This window comes from Mustela erminea, chromosome 10, assembly GCF_009829155.1.
Source record: "Mustela erminea isolate mMusErm1 chromosome 10, mMusErm1.Pri, whole genome shotgun sequence".
NCBI lineage: Eukaryota > Metazoa > Chordata > Mammalia > Carnivora > Mustelidae > Mustela > Mustela erminea.
In genome coordinates, this window is record NC_045623.1 from 68631572 (window position 1) to 68653605 (window position 22034).

The window sequence follows — 22034 nt, forward strand, 5'->3', positions numbered from 1 at the left end:
TCCAGATCCAACCCCGGCTCCCACCTCAGGGAGCCCAGGGCTCACATTGGGGGCAGTGGGCTGGGCACCCAAGCCCACACCAGGACCTGTGCTTCCTGACCTGCAGCTGCTGCCAGCTGAGCTCACGCCCTTGAGGGAGGAAAGGGAGGTCCTTGCTGAAGGGAGCTCTGCTTGGCTTCAGAACTTCAGCCCCCGGAACTCCGATAACGTGGCAACCGGGGAAGACGAAAAACTGCTTCACCTACACCCACCGACTTTTAATTCACTGTCCCTAAAATTCTGGCAGCTGTGGAACCAAGTTTCATCCGGATAACTGCTTTTGGTTACTTCCGGAAAGTTGTTTGTGTCGAGTGGGGCGGGTGTGGAGGGGAGGATACTTTCTCAGTAAACAAAAGCATGGGTGCCCTGTTTTATTAATCAGGGAAACTTCGTGGGTCTGCTGTTATGCCACAGCTCCATAAGGCATGTAGGTGGCTTGTGAAGATGCCAAGTCCATATTGGCTTCAAGAAACCAAATGGCAGAACTTCAAATTAGATAAAAAATTCGGGCATAGAGGACCTTAACAGAGACTCACCCAAAATGCAGGGAATCACAGACATAAATAATTAACTTACTGCTCTGGAGAACAATCTCCTTTTCTTTATCTTAACTATTTTTCTGGTCATTTATACATCTGCAACTCTAATTTCCCAAGCATCTAATTTTTGTAGCTCTATTAACTAACCCCTACAACTAGCCTGGTCTGCACCTCACGGAAGGCTCAATAAATGCTTGCTGCACTCCAGGTTAAAGATACCTACAGTTTTATGTAAATTTTTTCAAAATGCCCAAATACCAAATGCACTCTCTTCTTGCCACATCTGCTCCTCAAAAGCATGGCCTTCCAGTACTGCCTCTGTATCAGTAAATGAAAACCACTATTGTCCACTGTAATATGCAAACCACAAACCTAGCAGTCTATGATGCCTCCCTCATTCCATATTCAGTCCATCTAGTTCCAACATTTTCACCTCCTTAATACATTCTCCATTCTGTCCACTTCTATTATGACCACTCAGTCCTAGGTCTGGGCCTCCTGCAGTAAACTTCCTGAATCCACACTAGTTCCTCCAATTCATTCTTAACACTAGAGTTACAGTAGTTGGTTTCCAAAAGCCAATTTCATTACTCCCTCATCACACCCTACCACAACCTATTAAAGAACTTCAACTGCTTTCCACTGTGCTTAGGATACAATTCAGTCTTTAATATGGCTTACAAAGTTTAGCCCTACTTATTCTCTAGCTCCATTTTATACCTTCCACTCCCTCATTTACTGCACTACACACAATGACCTTTTTTCAAGTTTCTTCAATTTGCTATGGACTTTTCAACCTCAGGGCCTTGGCAAAGGCTGTTATTTCTGTCTTTTACACTATTCCTATGATACCAATCCTCTTCAGTTTACATCTATTCATCATCTTGTCCATCCCACCTATGTGAATTCTTCCTATCATATATTCTCATGGCCCCTGTCATATGTTCTCATGGCTCCTGCAATTTTTTTTTTCTTTAAGATTATTTACTTATTTTAGAGAGAGACAGATAGTGACAGAGATAGTGAGAGAGCACAAGCAGATGTAGAGGGAAAAGCAAGCTCCCATGGGAGTGAATCCTAGGACTCAGGGATCTGACCTGACCTGACGGAGCTACCCAGGTGCCCCTGCAATTCTTCTTCTTATCCCAGCTATAATTTTATGTGTATTTGAGTTATCTTTAATTAACCTTATTGAATAATTTACATATAATAAAACATGTTTTAGATGTGCCGTTCAATATACTTTGATAAATGTATGCACACATGTAATCACCACCACAATTAGACAGAACATTTCTGTCATCCCCAAATTTCCCTAATGGCCCCCCAGCAGTCAATTCCACCAACCACTTTTCTGCTTCCTATCTAACTGCATTATTCTTTTATTAATGTTTATCACTAGACTGTAAACTTAGTAAGGCAAGGATCTTATTTTGTTCAACATTATATCCTTAATATTTAGCCACATGCCTGGTACATATTAGTGCTCAATAATGGATTTCCTATGGTAACAGGTTCTGAAAATAAACATCAACTATATGATAAATATCAATTAAACCATAAACAATGATGTAGAAAAATACATTAATTTTGCCAAATGGATAAGGTCAATGTCTAACAAGTTCCACAAATACCTTTTAAAGTTTCCCTTTAATATCTGCATTTCCAAGAGTTAATTTTGTGCCTGAGCTGCCTAAAAGATGTAATTCAATATTGGCTGATTCAGCAGTTCTCCAGGCCAGGGGAAAAAATCTACATCTCTGATTCTGTCTATATAATAAACTGTTTGAGTCCATAAAAGATGTAATACTTATTTATATCGTTCTTGCTTACCAGGTCCTTTATGTGCTTATCTCCCCAACTAGACAGAGAGACCCATGAGGGGTCATCAGTGACTTCGTATTTAACAGTGCTTACCAAAGAATCATTTTTTTTTTTTAAAGTGTCTTCCTCATCACCTATCATCATCATCATCATCATCATCATCATCATCATGAATCAGCAGTTTCAAAATCTAATACACTGTCATTTTTTATAGAATAGTGTAAATAGTAAAGTTCTAGTAAAATTTTAGCAGACCCAATTATCACTAGTTTTTATGAATAGGCTTAAGTGTTAAGATGAGGGGTGATGGCCAATAGCTAAACTATGAAAAGAACCTAGATGTCCATCAACAGATGAGTGGATAAAGAAGATGTCGGCGGGGGGGGGGGGTGGTGTATACATACACACACATATACATACACATACATACATACATACATACTCAATGGAATAATCTGCAGCCATCAAAAAACCCCAAATCTTGCTATTTGCAATGATGTGGATGGAACTAGAGGGTATTATGCTAAGCAAAATAAGTAAATCAGAAAAAGAGGGCAGGGAGTCGTGGGGGGGCAGGGAGGGAAAAAATGAAACAAGATGGGACCAGGGAGGGAGACAAACCATAAGAGACTCTTAATCTCAGGAAACAAACTGAGGATTGCCTGGGGTGGGAGGGGAGGGATAGGGTGGCTGGGTTATGGACATTGGGGAGGGTATGTACTATGGTGAGTGCTGTGACTTGTGTAAGACTGATGATTCACAGACCTGTACCCCTGAAGCAAATAATACTTTATGTGTTAATAAAAAAAAAAAGATTAGGGGTGATGACAATAGAGTATATTATTTATGATGGCCTCTTAATATAACTGAGTCTTCCTCAACTGCATATATAAAACTCTAGGTTCTAGTTACCCATTTAAAGAGGTCACAGCTGGGACGCCTGGGTGGCTCAGTTGGTTAAGCAGCTGCCTTCGGCTCAGGTCATGATCCAAGCGTCCTGGGATGGAGTCCCACATTGGGCTCCTTGCTCAGCAGGGAGCCTGCTTCTCCCTCTGCCTCTGCCTGCCATTCTGTCTGCCTGTGCTCGCTCTCCCCCCGCCCCGATAAATAAATAAAATCTTTAAAAAAAATAAAATAAAGAGGTCACAGTTAAAGTGCAAAGTTTACCTTTTCACAGTTTCATGCAGAGGTAACTGTTATAGACATATAGTTCTCATTTTCCTAATCCTTGTATAATGTTAGTATGCATAAAGATGTAGCATTTATTTATTTTTTATTTTTTAAGGATTTTACTTATTTATTTGACACAGAGAGAGAGATTACAAATAAGTGGAGAGGCAGGCAGAGAGAGAGAAGGAAGCAGGCTCCCCAACTGAGCAGAGAGGGGAGCTCGATTCCAGGTCCCTGGGATCATGACCTAAGCCGAAGGCAGAGGCTTTAACCCACTGAGCCACCCAAGCACCCCAAGATGTAGCATTTAATATGAAAAGTAACTGCACACTACGAGGCAACTTTGCCCAATTAATCCCAAGAAATTATAGGACTTTTAAGCAAATTTGGCAACTTGAGCAGTAATTTACTTCAGAAGAAAGTTAAGGGACCAATGTCTTAAACCCATATATAACAACTGATTTCCAATGTATGTATCAAAAAGAAAATCTTCAATACTTCTCTTTGGACTACATAACTAAGGCTATTACATGATTAAATTATATTAGTGCTTTTTTCTGCTTTTGTTCAAGATAAAGAAGAATACAGTAGGATGACTAAGAAGTACAAAAACCACCTGAGAAAAATAAAAATATTAAGATTCAGGGTGAGGTGGTCTTTCAACTGGCAAAAGTCAAGCAAAAAATAGGCCACATTTACCTATAGCTATTAAGATGAAAAACCTTTTTAACCAAATGGAATTCGTGCATTACTTTCAAAAATATTATTTCTGCTAGAGAGCCCAGTAATGTTTACCTATAAATCACATTTTGCTCTGGTGTCACCTCACAGAGACAACAAATACTTTTGGTAGCACAAAAAAGGCAGTAATTAAGAGGAAAAATCCATAGTTTTCTTATGAATTTGCTTTGTAACTCTGGCCAAATGACTGGAATGGATAACATTAAAAGACAACTCTTGGAAGGAGGATATGTAGCTCTACTATTTTGTCTGATCAGTACCTGGAAGTCTCAAAACTAAAGTTAGCCAATAAATTTCCACATAGACACTCAGGCCATATGGAATAAAAATACCACTTGTCCTATGGTAGAAGCAGTCCTTATCATCTCATGATGAAGGTGACCATGTTCCAAAAGTTTGTTTTATTTGCAGTTCTCAATGCACTATCAAATTGAAGAATTATTTTATTCAAGGTTAGAACAAACACCCTCTATAAACCTCATAATGGCTATGATAGTGTACTGCCTTGTTCACCAATATATCGGTAGTATCTCCTCAACACTGGGACTGATATGCATTAGGTGCTTAATTAGGTCTCTTAGGCAGAATGAAATGTCAGGTACTGTAGTATGAAATCAGCAGTATAAACAAAAAGGCTGAAAACAGCTAGTCTAGCAAGCAGAACAGAGAAAGCAGAGAGACAGAACGCTGTTGTTTTGATGCATGAGCCTTTTAGTACCATTTAATTTTTAAACTTATACTAGGTACTACTGCCCCACTTTTCACACATAAAATCCAGAACCTGTCACTTAACTTTCTCCTGAAACAATTTGCGGGATTCATTAAAAACACATGAGTTAAAAACAGCACAAGTTGCCAATTTTGGTGGAAGTACATAGCTCCTTGCCGTAAGATGGGTGAGATGGCTTTGTATTACATAATTACTCTTCATTTGAAATGCTCCCACTTTTATGCCCTCTAACTTTACAAGAGGAAGTTAACAAATGAGAACTGTGTTTATCTCTAAAGAAAGGGTGTGGGAAACACTACTGTTTTTATTTTATATACTTCTGCATAGTTTAAAATTTTTTAGAAGCATGACTTATATCATTATCACGGTTTTTTTAAACTCCAATCCTCATTTTCTTTCAATCTTTCCTCTTTCAATCCTCATGATCTTTATTTTCCACTTTATACTAGGACTGAGCTCTGCAGCTATAAAACTGGACTTGTTCTTAGTTTCCCAAGAGCTCAAGACAGATGGGCCACCACTAGAACAAAAGAACTGAATAAAAAAATGAATCCTAGAATCCTAAATTCCAACTTAGAAGCCAGAAATTCACCTGCCCTCAGTAATACCAAAGACAACGGTAACAACCCTTAGGGAATTTTCCTTTGTTAAAGGAAACCCAAGTAAATGGCTACTTCTCTATACCATTTTACCTGTGGAAAAAGTGACGTATCTATACTGCAATCATTTTCTTGGGATAACAAAGCATTTCAAGGGAGAAAAACAAAATACATTTATTTTTCTACATGACACAAAATCTTGAGGTGGCAGGAGAAAACAATGGTATTAAACAGATCTTTATATATTGAAAAATTGAAATGTATGTTCAAAACACTAATCTTCAGGGAAGTGGCTTAACAAATCATACCTTAAATACTAAATTTGTGTTTGTCTAGTAACAGAAATTTGGGAGGTACATAATTAACTGAAGGATCCAATTTTGGAAAAAAAAAAAAAAAAGGACTTCAAAATGGCTCTATTATTTTTTTTAGCTTCAATAATGATTTGCCACCTGAATTCTATCACATTTCCTTTATGAATGATGATGTTTTACTCATAGATTCAGGGGCATTTCTTTTTTTTTTTTTTTTTTTTTTTTTTTTAATTTATTTGTAAGAGACAGAGGGAGAAAGAGCAAGCGAGCACAGGCAGACAAAGAGGCAGGCAGAGGCAGAGGGAGAAGCAGGCTCCCTGCCGAGCAAGGAGCCCGATGTGGGACTCGATCCCAGGACCCTGGGATCATGACCTGAGCCGAAGGCAGCTGCTTAACCAACTGAGCCACCCAGGCGTCCCGGCATTTCTGGTGAGGTTTCTACCAGCCCTCTCTATTTCCCTCATCCATATTCTTACGCAAGGTATCATGTTCCTTCTCTCTAGGGGCTTAAGACCAAAGCCAATGGACAAAGGGCAAAAATCATAAAATTACAAGACAGTAGCAATGAAATTCCAATTTGATAACCACCTAAGATGCAGTCTACAGTGGCCTACATAATAAACTTATATAGATGAGAACAATTATAGCCCAATTTCTTGGCCCAAACAACTACTAGAGAAGCCACTTGGTATAAAATTTTTTTGAGTATCAACTAAGTTACAGCATAAAACCAAAAAGCATAAAACCAAAAGTACACTACACCACTCAATTAGTATACATCCACATGAAGGTTTTTAAACTGGAATCTAAAAAAATATCTAGCACAATCATCTATGTTTTCATTTTGATAACCTACAGAAATCTGTGTAACCGCACACTGAGTCATCTCAGTAACAACCTTAAATCCAAGTGGTACCAAATTATTTCATTGTCCATTTTTATTTATGATCAAGTTGGCACCAAGTACAAATACCTTGTTACAGAAGAGCCTTGACCATGAAAATGACGTTAAGTGCGAACTGAAGGTCAAATAACCTCATAGGATGTGATATACAACTGAAGGTTTCCCAGTAGTCAGAACAAAGAAAAATGGCAAGACAGTCATAATCCACAGTAGTGTACTCATGTCAAACTTAAAAAGAATCTATACCCTAACAGTCTGTACCATTTTCACATTGTAAGTGGTGACCGTTTTTATAAGGCAATATCATTTATCACAGTAAATAAATGTCAATTTAGATTTTATTGCTTTGTGTTTCATTTGCATTTTACTTGCAATTTTCTTTTGGATGTAAATTTAGTTCTGCATGATTTTAAATCTAAGAAGTTCATACCTAGCTTTGTTTGCCCACATTGAATAACATTGTATATATAATACTTTAAACACTGGAATTCTGGGCTTCCAAGAGTTTTCTTCTAAAACAGGCCCAAGTTTACTGAAGGTTATACAACTCTTTATACATCTGTATGATATCCAGGCAAGCTGCTATGTTTCACTATACTTTGTATTATATAGGACGATACTGCAAAACCTACACAATGTAGCATCCTATCTTCTTCCAGTGATATATTCCTTTGCTTGGCAATCTCTCAGCATTTAGTTCATACTAAAGCTTAGTAGGGCAAATAAAGAATCTGAAAGGTTTGCCTCCATTAATCAGTATCATCAAATATCCACTGAAGACTTCTTACAGGCTAAGAGGAAGGTAAGATAAGAAGCTCAAAACCACCTCTTCAAGTAGTGTCCTATTTAGTTGGGTGTAAATACATGAAAAGATAACACAAGCTAACATACAAGTTTAGACTGACTACTGGAAAATCGAGTTCCATAGGAGTTGAAAGGAGAGAAGATTTTTTAGTTGTCTCCTCCCATTCTCAGACTATCCTAATTGCATTTTTAAGATACCCATAGAAGGGGCGCCTGGGTAGCTCAGTCGATTAAGCATCTGACTCCTAGTTTCAGCCCAGGTCATGATCTCGTAAGTCCTGGGATCAAGCCCTACATCAGGTTCTACGCTTAGCATGGAGTCTGCTTTAAAGATTCTCTCCCTCTGCCCCTCTTCCAATGTGTGTGTCCATGCTCTCTCTCAAAAAAATAAATCTTAAGATACCGACAGAAGAGTGAGAACAGGAAAAGAAAAGAGGAAAGATGGTAGGAAAGGGAAAAGGTACAAGACATGCTCTAGATGGATTTACTGTCAATCAGAATGGAAGGAAGAATGGAACAAATATTTATGACTACCTTCACCATACAATGTGTAATGTGCTAGAAATATTATAACATCTTAACACAACTACTTGACTGAGGTTTTGTACCTACCTTTAAAGATCAGCTAAGGTTTAAAAGAGGTTTAAAAGAAATTAAGTACTTATTCCACATTAATATACATCCAATAAGATGGCATAGTCAGGACCCAAAGACTGGGCAGCCTGGCTCTAAAGATTTTCTATTATAATATACTGGTTCTTAAACCATATTCAGAAGGTTAGTCAGGGCCTGTTGAGCTTGGCATAGGTGCAATGGAAAAAATACTATAAAAAAATGTTTATAATCTCAAGTGGGCAATGAGTTATATAATAATGTATTATTGTAAGATAATGCATGTAAAATCCATGCAGTTTGTGGCACATAAGAAGTGCTCAAGTATTAGTTGCTACTGTTATTATTATATACCAGACTGCCATATGGGCTACACAGAAGGGGAAATTACAGCAGAGGTTACAGAGGTAAGAGACTGCTTTTGATTACAGTGGTAAGAAAGAGATAAAATGAAGAGGTAATATGTGCACTGGGTCTTGAATGACTGGAATTAATCACACAGAGGCAAATTTGAGGACTTGGGATGGTAAGGGTATGAGAGAGAGTAGCATGAGTAGAAGAATGGAACAAGAAACATGTAGAACAGGAGGTGGAAAAGGTAGGTTGGCATCAAATCAAAGAGAGCCTGAAATCCCCTAATAAGTTTTACTTCACCCTACAGGCAAATGTAAATCATTAAAGGTTTTTCACTGTTAAAAATGCCCAGAAGTCATTTATTCAAGGTACTCTTTTATTAAGATAAAGAGAATAAATTCAGGAAATATTACAAGGGCACCAGAGAGTTAGCAAGATGCAACTTATATGACAAAGTGAACATCAGAGGAGTATAAGTGATCCTACTAAACACACACACACACACACACACAGTTTGACAGTTTAGAAATTACACCCAAAAGGATTCTCAACTTTCAAACTTCATGACTCAGAGAATAACACTGTCATTAACAGAAACAGAAAAATGAGAGAAAGAGATGGGTTTGAGGAGACATGATAGGTTCAGTTTTAGCCATGCTGAGGTTGAGTTCCTGGGAGCCATCTAACTGGCAAAATCCACAAGGGAAGAGTATGGACTAAAGCTAAATATGAAAAGATGTATATATAAAGAAGGGGAGGTGTGGAGGGAAAGAAGAGTCACCTTCACAGAAATTTTGGCCAAATCCATGAAAATGGTTGAGGGCTACTGGAGGGAGAGGGACTAAGGTCATAGTCTCAAAGGAAACATCATGCAGTCACAGTATGGGTGTTGTATTAACTCTGGGAAAGAGTAAGAATGTTTTTCTTTGAAATATGCAAAGCATAAAAAATAAGTATAGGTGAAATCACTAAGAACTACTGAAGTGAGACTTCTTTTTTTTTTTTTTTTGAAGATTTTGTTTATTTATTTGACCGAGAGAGATCACAAGTAGGCAGAGCAGCAGGCAGAGAGGCTCCCTGCTCAGCAGGAAGCCCAATGTAGGGCTCTATCCCAGGACCCTGGGACCATGACCTGAGCCAAAGGCAGAGGCTTACTTAACCCACTGAGCCACCCAGGTGCCCCAAGACCTTTTTCTATAAAGAAGGGAGCAGGCCGTATTAGATACTGAAAACTAATTAAAAAAATACTCCACTGTGGTGATTTAATAAAAACCCAGGAGTCGATAAGAAGACTGTTAAATAGTTACAGAAATCCAATTAAAGTTAGACAAAATTTAAATTGTTATACATACAGCCACTTAATATTATGACCTCTAACAGTACTAGAAACAGAGAAACCAGACAATGGGGGCCCTGGGGAATGGAGACCAGAAATGGCACACAGTACAAAATCCAGTGACAAAAAATTCTAAAGGTGATAGCAAAATCGGTTTGAAGAAGCAAATAAAAGGTCTACACTGGAGGATGACATAGGCAAAATAGAAAGGTACTAAATGGCCAGGAAAAATGGAGAAGAGGCACTCAGACCAAAATGAGAGAAGGAAATACTTTTAAATTCGGTATTTTGGAGGTAGTGCAGCCCTCAGTAATGACAAGGCCATAGTACGGTTTAATGGCTGAAACAGAGATGAAATTCAATGGAAAAGGAAGACATGTAAATGCCCTTCATGCCCATTTGGAAGAAAGCTCCATGAGCACTTACCTGCAGTGCCTGAATGGAACACTATACATCTTGAAGTACTCAATAAACAGCAATGGAAAAGCAACCTATACATCATATTTCTTTGTTAATTCCTTTAATTATTTCTTCATCTAACAGCTACTGACTCTTCAGAATGTGAAGTACTGAGAGTGGAAATAGAGTAGTTTCATTAGGAACAACAGCTCCATTTGCCAAGTTCTCACTATAGGTAGGCACGACTTCAACAAATTTGCATTTAACTCATTTAATCATCAAAACAACTCTATAAAGGCAGGTACTTTTATTATCTTCATTTTATAGATGAGGATATGGAAACATAGACTAAGTTCAATGTAAAGAGTTAAATGTAAGTGGTAGCACTGGAATGTAGACCAAGACATCTGGGCTCCAGAGTCTAGTTCTTCATCATACCTCCCTATTTGTGGGAGGAGACTCTACTCTCCAAGTATAGGAGACTCTACTTGCCAATCAAATTAACACTTGATTACATATTTCTAAGTGTCCTATCTCCTGTATACATTAACTTTAGGAAAAATACATATAAAGTTTCTCTTGTACAAGGGTATGTTAAATATCAAAGCTATCAGAGTCTAAGACTTTTTAAAATTTTCTTTTCTTCTTATTTCTTCTGAGAAAAAGCTCAGAAATTCCAAAACTGGATCAAATTAGGTACCCAACCTTAAGGAGTCCAAATCCTAATTGGGGAGATTGGAGTTACACATACTTTCAAAGTTAAACAAAAGGAGTATGATAAGGGGGCGCCTGGGTGGCTCAGTGGGTTAAAGCCTCTGCCTTCAGCTCGGGTCATGGTCTCGGGGTCCTGGGATCGAGCCCTGCATCGAGCCCCCTGCTTGGTGGGGAGCCTGCTTCCCGCCCCCCTGCCTGCCTCTCTGCCTACTTGTGATCTCTGTCTGTCAAATAAATAAAATCTTTTAAAAGAAAGAGAGAGAGAGTATGATAAGGACTTAGTGAATTGTGCAAGAAGTCTGGCATCCAGAGAAAGAGATCACTTTGAGTTTGGACTATGGAGAGAGAGGAGTCAGTCAGGGGAGGCTCCACAGAAGAGGTCAGATCTGAACCAGGTTTTGAAGAAAAAGGGTGGTATACAAAGGCAGAATGGAAGCAGATGGCATTTCAGAGAGAAAGAGAGAACATCATGTGCAAGAATGTGGAGACCAGAAAAGATAAGTAAACAGCAGCACTCTATTAAAAAGCTGATGGGGAGATCTAACGGTAGAAACGACTAGAAAGGCAAGTTGAGAATAGATCCCAGAGACTTGAATGTCAGTCTCACCAACCATGGAGGAAATCTACACTGCCACATTCAGGCTAATTCTTTTTTTGTTGTTGTTAGATTTTATTTATTTATTTGACACACACACACAGCACAAGCAAGGGAAGTGGCAGGCAGAGGAAGAAGCAGGCTAATCCCAGGACCCTGGGATCATGACCTGAGCCAAAAGCAGACACTTAAATGACTGAGCCAACCAGGCAGCCCCAGGCTAATAGGATTCTTAAAATACTTATCATCATACCGAATCACAAATTTGCTGAAATGATGCCACATTCATTTATTAAATGGACTAAATTTAGAAAATATGAACTTGCTTTTAAAAAGCATAGCTCAAAGAGTAACTTAAAGTTCTCCCAGTTCTACTCCATATTAATTTCTTATAGTCTCTTAATAACCACATCCTTGAATAATGTTTTTTAAGCTTCTATTTGAATACTCTCAAGAGATGGGAGTTCACAGTCTTGCAGGACCTGGGATGCCCTACACCACCTTAACCACCTTGTCTAATCAAGTCAATTCCTGGTACAGGACAAAAATAAGTAGAGAAAAAGAGTTATAAAATGTCACTTTTGTATAATTCAATCGTATCACTCAAAATAATTAAAACAACATCCTCCAATTCCACAATATAAGCTCTTACATTGAAGAATAAACATGGAAAACTATCCTCAGTATGACAGAGTAGACATTTGTTATTTTTGTCACCCAGCATCTTCTTTTTCCCTATTCTGACTTTGCTTGGTGGGGACCATCTTCTTTCCTAACAGCAAAGTGTTAAAGCACATAACATCCCAGCTACTGTAGTGAACATATGACTGTGAAACTGTGATTGGTCAGGATTAGGAAAATGACTGAAGTTTAGGTAATCAGCACTAATCCTATTAGGCCTACGGTGGTCCAGGAAGAAAAACAGCCTCCTGTGGACTGGAGCACCTAAAGCATTCTCCTAATAGCAGGTTATATATCTCAATAATGGGAGGCTGAAACAGCTGTTGCCATCTTACTATACCACAAAGAGAACCCATCTAAAAATAAAGCCACCCCAGAAGGAAAGAAGCATGAAAACAGAAATGGTGAATCTGGGTCCTCATGACACTGGTGAAGTGCCTACTTCAAACCACAACTCAGCCAGATTTACTTTTTACTTAAACCAGTTTGGGTTTTTTTTTCCCCCCTATTACTTTCATCCCAGAGATTCCTGCCTAACACATGGTAACTGCCAAATCCTGTAACAAGAAAAGGTGGTCAACCTCTTAGCATTTATCTATGCAAAATTTGGTTTTATCAATAACCAACTAAATTTAAAATACTAAATTTAAAATTGATGCTAAATTTAAAAATGATCTTTTTAACATAGCATTTTAACGTAGCATTTTTTAACATAGCATTTCATATTCAATATTGCCTTGAACCGTCTTATTTTAAGATAAAAATCAGTATTTTACCCTATAGAAAGCACAAGGAAATGCTTTATAACTTTACTATATAACACTATGAAGGTAAGAATAAGCGATTCAGAAATAAGTTTTATTACATCATTATCACAGTTATTTTAAAAAACAAAAAACAAACCAAAAAAAAAACTAATGCACTATCCAGAAGCCATGTAAAGACTCTTACTTGAAGCTGAAGAGTATGTCGAAGAATTGTTTCTTCTAAGGCATGGATCCATTTCTCTCGCTCATCAGCATCACGAGCTGGAATAAAAGATTATAAAAATTGAAATGTTAATTTCTACAATATAGCTTCATGTTTGAAAATAAATATTTTAAACCTCAATACTAACAGGAAAAGTTTTTAGTTGCACCATTTTCTGAACAGGTTCAACTTCCTATCCTTTCTAAACATGCAATCTACTTGCAGCAGTTTACAACCAAAGGAATAATTATGCTCAATAATAGCAAGCTACTTTCTCACTGAGAACAACTAGAAAAGCTGGAATGATTATTAAAAATAACTCACTGGAGACAACAGAAAACAACAAATAGTAAAGAATTAACAGGACAAAATCTAGAAGACAAACATCCAGAAGATAAGCCTCATATTTAAGAACACTTTTCTTCTGGAGGAATTGTAAATTCCAGGAGAGCCACTCATTAAAAAAAATTCCACAAAGTATTCTTCATGCACACATGGATAATGTCTGATGCAAGATGGCAGAAGCAGGAAAGAACAGAGCATCAAAAATAATAAGCACACAGAACCATAAGAAACCTAGGAATCAACCTAACCAAAGAGGTGAAAGACTAGTACTCTGAAAACTATAAAACACAGATGAAAGTAATTGAAAAGGAGACAAATAAACGGAAAGACATTCCATGCTAATGGATTGGAATAACAAATATTGTTAAAATAAACAAAGCAATTTACATATTTATACATTTAATGCAATCCCTATCAGCATAAACAATAAACAATGAATTTTGGAGTACTGAAAAGAAATAAATTAAATTTAAAAAGAGAAAAATACCACAAACATTTTTCACAGAGTTAGAACAAACAATCCTAAAATTTGTATGTAACATAAAAGACCCCAAATAGCCAAACACATCTTGAAAAAAGCAAAGCAAAGTTGACATCACAATTCCAGACTTCTAGTTATATTACAAAGCTGTCGTGATCAAAACAGTTTGGTACTGGCACAAAAACAGACACATAGATCAATGGGAATAGAAAGAAAACCTGGACATGAACCCACAACGATACAGTCAATTAATCTTCGACAAAGTGGTAAAGAATATTCAGTGGGAAAAGGACGGTCTCTTGAATAAATGGTGTTGGGAAAACTGGACAGGAGCACGCAGAAGACTGAAACTGGATCACTTTATTACAGCATATACAAAAATAAAATCAAAATGGATTAAAGACCTAAATGTGAGACAGGAAACCATCAAAATCCTCAGGAGAACACTGGCAATAATCTCTTTCTGACTAAATATGTCTCCTGAAGAGAAACAGAAGGAAAAATAAACTTCATCAAAATAAAAGCTTCTGCACAGTGAAGGAAACAATGAACATAACTAAAAGGCAATCTATGAAATGGGAGAAGATACTTGCAAATGATGTATCTGATAAAGAGTCACTATCCAAAGTATATTAATATATAAAGAATTTATACAACTGAACACTGAAAAAACAAATAATCTAATTAAAAAGTGAGAAGACATGAACAGACATTTTTCCAAAACATACAGATGCCCAACAAACACATGAAAAGATGCAACATCACTCATGACCAGGGAAATACCAATCACAATGAGGTATCTCCTAACACCTGTCAGAATAGCTAAAATTAACAACACAAGAAACAACAGATGTTGGAAAGGATGTGGAGAAAGGAGAAGCCTCCTACAATACTGGTGGAAATCTAAACTGGTACAGCTATTCCGGAAAACATTATGGAGGTTCCTCAAAAAGTTAAGGACAGAACACCCTAGGACCCAGCAACTGCACTACTAGGTATTTTACCAGGTATTTACCCAAAGGACACAAAAATACTGATTCAAAGGGATACATGAACCTCAATGTTTATAGCAGCATTATCAACAACAGTCAAACTATGGGAAAAGCCCAAGTGCCCATCAACTAATGCACAGATAAAGAATATATACACACACACATACATACCAATGGAGTTATCACTCAGCCATAAAAAAGAATGAAATCTTGCCATTTGCAAGGACATGGATGGAGTAGGAGTGTATTGTGCTAAGTGAAGTAAGTCAGTTAAATACAAATACCGTATGATTTCACTCATATGTGGAATTTAAGAAACAAACAAGGCATAGGGGAGAAAAGAGAGAGGCAAACCAAGAAACAGACTCTTAACTAGAGAGAACAAACTGATGGTTGCCAGATGGGAGGTGGGTGGGGGACAGGGGAAATAGGTGATAGGGATTAAGGAGTGTACTTGTGATGAGCCGTGGGTATTATATAGAAGTTCTGAATCACTAAATTGTATACCTGAAACCAATATTATACAGTAATATTAACTACCTGGTATTTAAATAAAAACTTAAATTTTTTTTTAAAAAATGGTTTAGTATGTGGGGAAAACTAAATGAATACTAACTACATAAAATACACTCTTGTGATGGTGTAAATACATACATACACAATTAAATACAAAACAATTGCAAGTAGACTGGGAAAGAGAAAATGGAATTAAAGAATTCTAACGTTCTGCAATGTTCAGGAAGAAGATAAAACTACCAATTGACATTAAATTTTGGCAACTGAAGGATTTGTTACAATTTTTAGAGTAATCACTAAAAGATTGTATTTAACTTACAACATAATAAATTTAAAAATTCAATAATGAAAAATAATCCAAAACTTGACAAGAAAGAAAGATAAAAGAAACAGAATATGCAAGACAAAAAGAAAATGTATGGTAAAATGATAAATTTTTAACCTTAAAATACCAACAATTAAATTAAGTGTAAATGAAGTATGTAAATGTTCCAATTAAAAAAAGAAAGGAGGCACACCTGGGTGGCTCAGTCAGTAAGCACTCAAATCTTAACTTTGGCTCAGGTCATGATCTCAGGGTGGAGAGATTGAGTCCCACACTGGGTTCCGCAGCCCTGGGCATGGAGCTTGCTTGGGATTTCTCTCTCTCTCCTTCTGCTTCTGCCCCCTCTCCCCCTCAAATAAGTAAATCTTAAATTTAAAAAAAAAAAAAAAAGGGTTTAGGGACACCTGGGCAGTTCAGTTGGTTAAGCATCAGACTCTTGGTTTCAGCTCAGGTCATGATCTCACAGTCCCAGGATCTAGATCTAACCCCACAACTAGCTCAACACTAGCTCAACACTAGCTCAAGCACAAAGTCTGCTTGTCCCTCTCCCTCTGCTCCCACCCCCACTATTTAGCATGGGTGTATACTCTCTCTCTAATAAAATATTTTAAAAAGGGGGGGATGGGTTTAAACAAGATTTTATGATGCTGTCCAATGTAGTGAAAAGAAGGGCCATATGTACCCCAATGTTCATAGCAGCAATGGCCACAACTGCCAAACTGTGGAAAGAGCCAAGATGCCCTTTAACAGATGAATGGATAAAGACAATATGGTACATATATACAATGGAATATTACACAGCCATCACAAAGGATGACTACCCAACTTTTGTATCAACATGGACAGGACTGGAGGAGATAATGCTGAGTGAAATAAGTCAAGTAGAGAAAGTCAATTATCATGTGACTTGTGAAGCATAAGGAATAACATGGAGGACATTAGAAAGAGGAAAGGAAAAGTGAACTGGGGTAAATCAGAGGGAGAGATGAAGTATGAGAGACTGTGGACTCTGAGAAACAAACTGAGGGTCTGGGAAGGGAAGAGGGGTGGGGGGATGGGTGAATCTGGTGGTGGGTATTAAAGAGGGCACGTACTGCATGGAGCATTGGGTGTGGTGCATAAACAAGGAATCTTGGAACAGTGAAAAAAATTAAAATTAAGATGTTAAAAAAAAGATTTTATGATGCTTACAAGAGACACTAAACACAAGGATGCAGAAATACTAAAAGTAGGAGTAGAGAAAAAGACAAACCATAAAAAAAGATCATAGAAAACACTAACTCCAAAAAGTTGCTATTATTAAAACTGCATAAAATAGACTTTACCAGGAGATGAGAGGTTCACTTTGCAAATACAAGAGGTTCAAGTCATCAAGAAGAGAAAATAAATGTAAATTTCTATGTAACTAAAAACACGGATTTAAAAAAAGTTATATATGGCAAAAGCATAGAGAATACAAGGAAAAACAGACAAAATACCATAATCATAGTGGCAGATTTTAATACATCTCATTCATTAAATAATTAGAAGAAGAACACAAAAATCAGTAAGAATTTAGAAATTATGAACAATCTGATATAAAGTTGATCCAATGGACATACATAGAACACTACACACCACAAATATGAAACAGACACTGTTTTCAAGCACACACAGAACATTTCCAAAAACTGACCATATAATGAACCCTAAAACAAATCTCAACAAATTTCAAAGGATTGAAATCATACAAAACATATTCATAGTGAAAATATAAGCTAGAAATCAGTTAAAAGTATAAATTAGAATATATTCAAATGTTTAGGGGAAAAACTACTACTAGATAATCCATTGTTCAAAGAAAAATATCTTATTAGAAATTAGAAAATGTTGAAAGACGCCTGGGTGGCTCAGTGAGTTAAGCATCTGGCTTCACCCAAGTCATGATCCCCGGGTCCTGGAAATGAAGCCTGCTTGGGGCTCCCTGCTCAGTGGGGAGCCTACTTCTTTCTCTCTCTACTTCTGCACCGTCTCCACACCCCACCCCTGTTAGGACATCTCTCTCTCTCTTTCAAAAAAATAAGTAGAATCTTAAAAAGAAAAAAGAAGAAAGAAAGAAGAAAAAAGAAAGAAATTTGAAAATGTTTAGAACTGCCTGATTGAAAATGGGACATACTGAAACTCGCTGGATGCAGTTATAGTACATAAAGGGAAATTTATAGCCTTAAATCTATGTATAGAGAAGCGAAAAGGTTGAAAACAACAGAAGATTAAATTCAAAATGAGTGGAAATGATAAAGAACATAAAATAATCAAATTGAGGACAGACGTAAAATAGAGTTAACCTGAAATAACTAATGAAACTGACAAATTACCTACATATTGTAGGTAGGTAGGTAGATAGGAAGGTTGAGGAAGTGCTTGAAAAGAATGGGGGCATGTCAAAAGGAAACAGGAGTCAACCTGAAGGAGCTCCAATGGACAACTCCTGAAGAATTTGAGCCATAGAATGGTAACACAGGGCTATAACCCACTGAATAAAATAAATCCAAGAATCTAATAATGATATAAGTAATTAATAATTAAGTAAATAAATGGAGAAAAAGGCACAGCTTTTCTTCAGAAGAATTACAATTCATTAGTACAGAAGGAATGAGAGAGATTTAAAAATCATCGTTAGACAAAAACCACAGCAGTAATTATCACAAGCAAGATCCACTGAAGGCATATTGATAGCTGAAATCAGTGGGCAAAAGTTTGAGAAGAAACTAGATATTAGCAAAGTCTGAAAGTGTTTTCCCCAAGATACTTATCAATTACAAAGAGAAAAACAGTAATTTTAGGATGGAGAAATCTGGCAGACACCACCTCAGTCCAGTGATTAAGGTTAACATCATGTACCTCCCAATACAATCCACGGAGGAGGAAACAGCATCACTTATGTGGTATTCTTCCAAAAATATATAATCTCAATCTAATCATGAGAAAACATCAAATATGCCCAGATTGAGAGACATGCTACAAAATAATACTTATCACAAATGTCAAGGTCATCACTGTGCCTGGGTGACTCAGCTGGTTAAGTGGCTGTCTGTGGTTCAGGTCATGATCCCAGGGTCCTTGGATCAAGCCCCACATCTAGCTCCCTGCTCAGCAGAGAGCCTACTTCTCCCTCTCCCACCTCCTCTGCCTGTGTGCTCTCTCTCTATGCCAAATAAATAAATAAAATCTTTTAAAAAACAAAAATTAAAAAAAAAAAAGTCAAGGTCATGAAAGACAAGAAAAGAGTAAGAAACTGCCATAACTAAATGCAATGTGGGAATCCTGAAACAGAAAAGGAACATTATAGGGAAAAATCTAATGAGCTCTCTGGTTTAGTTAGAAATATTATACCAAATTGAGTGAAAGATCCAGCTCAGGACATCAGAGCCTGAGCAGGATGTGGAGGGCCTAGAATACTCCCTGCCCTTATTGACAAGGGATATGTTCCAAGACGCCCAGGATACCTGAAACTATGTACAGTACCAAACCCTATATAGACAGTGTTTTTACCCATACATATCTATGACAACATTTATTTATAAATTAGTAAGGGACTAACAACAATAACTACTAATAAAATAGAACAATTATAAGAATATACTATAATAAAAGCTGTATGACTGTGGTCTGTTCCTCACATACCTCTGTGCCCTAAAAATATCTTCATGTACTATACTCACCCTTTTTGTGATAATGGGAGATGATAAAATGTCTACATGATGAGATGAAGTGAATTAATACAGGTATTGTGAAGTAGCATTAAGCTACTACTGACCTGGCAATATGTCAGAAGGATCATCTGCTTCCAAAACTCAGTCACCTGTGGGTAATTGAAGCCACAGAAAGCAAAACTGTGCATGAGGTGGGACTACTATACATCATACCAACGGACAATGTGGCATGAGGCATCAAAACCCAAAACAGGATGGAGAAGGAATCCACACAGTGGAGAAGTCCAGCATGAGGAGTCAGAGTGAATCCAAGAAAGGTGAACAGGGAGCCAACGTTGCAGGGAACACAATCAACCTGGCACAGGTTTCTAAGGCTGAGGGGAATAAGGATGACATTCACAGAAGGAAATAGGTAATGATGGGGTACTAATTACATACAGAAGGATTGGCCAAATAAGTAGACATAACAAAGATAAAAGGTTTCTCACTTTAAGGGGCTGGAAAACAGTGTAACAAACGTGTAAGTGAAAAAACCAGAATGGTTTCTAGGAATAAGGTATTGATATTAACTCATAGTTTCAATATATAAGTAAACAAATACACATGGACATGAGTGCCTATGTATGTGCACATATGTATATAACATATATGTTTCCTAGCTATGAGAGGGCCTGGGTGCCATGACACCTAACAGCATCAAATACACCTAACACTACATGTTGACTTCTAAATACCACTCTCCATTAAAAGGTACCAGGGCTTCTTAGAAAAATGGTTGACTATGGAACTAAATGAGTAAGGGAGAAAATAAGCCTGGAACAACTTTTTTTGGTGCCAGAAAGTAAGGCAGTAAGGGAATACTTTTTTGTGCCATAAAGTAAGGAAATATCAGAGAATTATAGGGAAATGTCAAAAGAACAAAGAAATCAGCTTAAAGGGAATTCTACTGGCCAAATTGAGGGCAATCTGGGCATCAAAATAAATAATGATAGTAAAGAATTATAGTCTTGTTGAGTAAAATAGGAAACCACATTTACTACTGATATACATAAACTAAAAGTCTGACGAGGAATGGGATATAAGCATAGTTTCTAAACACTTTCCCACAAAATATTAATTAAGAAGGGAAAAAGATGAAATTTAACAACCTGGCAATACCACCTTAATGAGATGGTCAAAGTAAGTATCATCAGAGTGGGACAAACCCTACAATAAGAACATAGAATCATTTCTGTGATCTTTGGGCCAAAGAGATATAGTCTCAATCAAATCATGAAAAAAAATCCAAAAAAAAAAAAAAAAAACCAAACTTGGGGACATGATACAAAATAATTAACCTATAACCTTTAAAACTGTCAAGGTCAGGGGTACCTGGCTGGCTCAGCAAGTAGAACATGTGACTCCTAGTCTCAGAACTGTGGGTTCAAGCTCCATGTTGGATGTAGAGACTACTTAAAAATAAAATCTTAAAAAAAAAAAGTGTTAAGGTTATAAAAGTCAAGGAAAGACTGTGGAACCATTCCAGACTGAAAGAGACTAAAGAGATGTGAAAACTAAACATAAAATGTGATGCTGAACCAGATCCTATTGCTATAAAGGACATTACTGGGACACCTGGAGAAATTTGAACACAATCTAAGGATTAGAAGGCATTAATGCATCAGTGTTAATTTCCTGATTTTAGTGGTTATATAGTGTGCATACCAGAAAATTTCCTTATCTGCAGGAAATATAAAGCATTCAGGGGTGATGGGACATTAATTTAGTAATTTATTCTCAATCTGGGGGGGGTGTACAGTACTTGCTACTTTTCTTTAAGTATAAGATTGTTCTCAATTTTTAAAAATTGTATTAAAAACTATGATAAATCAAAGAATATATGAGTAAATGGAAATACCATTTCAAGGATTGGAAAAAATCAATACAGCAACATACTCAAATTAACCTATAGATTAAAAGCAATGCAAATTAAAATTTCAAAAGGTATTTTTAGAATTTGTCAAGCTGATTCTAAAATACAAATGCAACATGGTATGAAGATAAAGAACAACAAAGGGTTTCTGGAAAAGACAGAACCATTCGTAGATGGTTTACTGTACCAAATATAAAGTCATATTATAAGGCTATAGTAATTAAGAAAAAGTGGTTTTAGAGCATGGACAGATTAACACACCAAGGAAACAGAGTAGAGCCCAGAAACAGGCCCACTCATATACACAGACCCTTGAGTTGTGTAAATGTGGCACCAAACACCAGTTAAGTAACAATCTTTTAATATGTGGTGGTAGGACAGTATGGGGAAAAAATGAAACCTGACCCTACTTTGTACTACACACAAAAATTAATTCCAGGTGATTTC

The 22034-nt window shown here is 37.0% G+C and overlaps 1 protein-coding gene across 5 annotated transcripts in view; it reads right to left on the minus strand.

Annotated features, from left to right (window-relative positions):
• OSBPL9 (oxysterol binding protein like 9) overlaps positions 1–22034 on the minus strand; it is a 169468-nt gene that overhangs the window by 61821 nt on the left and 85613 nt on the right. For all 5 annotated transcript variants that reach the window (XM_032302361.1, XM_032302364.1, XM_032302363.1 and 2 more), the window contains exon 4: positions 13307–13383. In XM_032302361.1, the coding sequence (XP_032158252.1) occupies positions 13307–13383 (77 nt within the window). The remainder of the gene's footprint in view (positions 1–13306; positions 13384–22034) is intronic.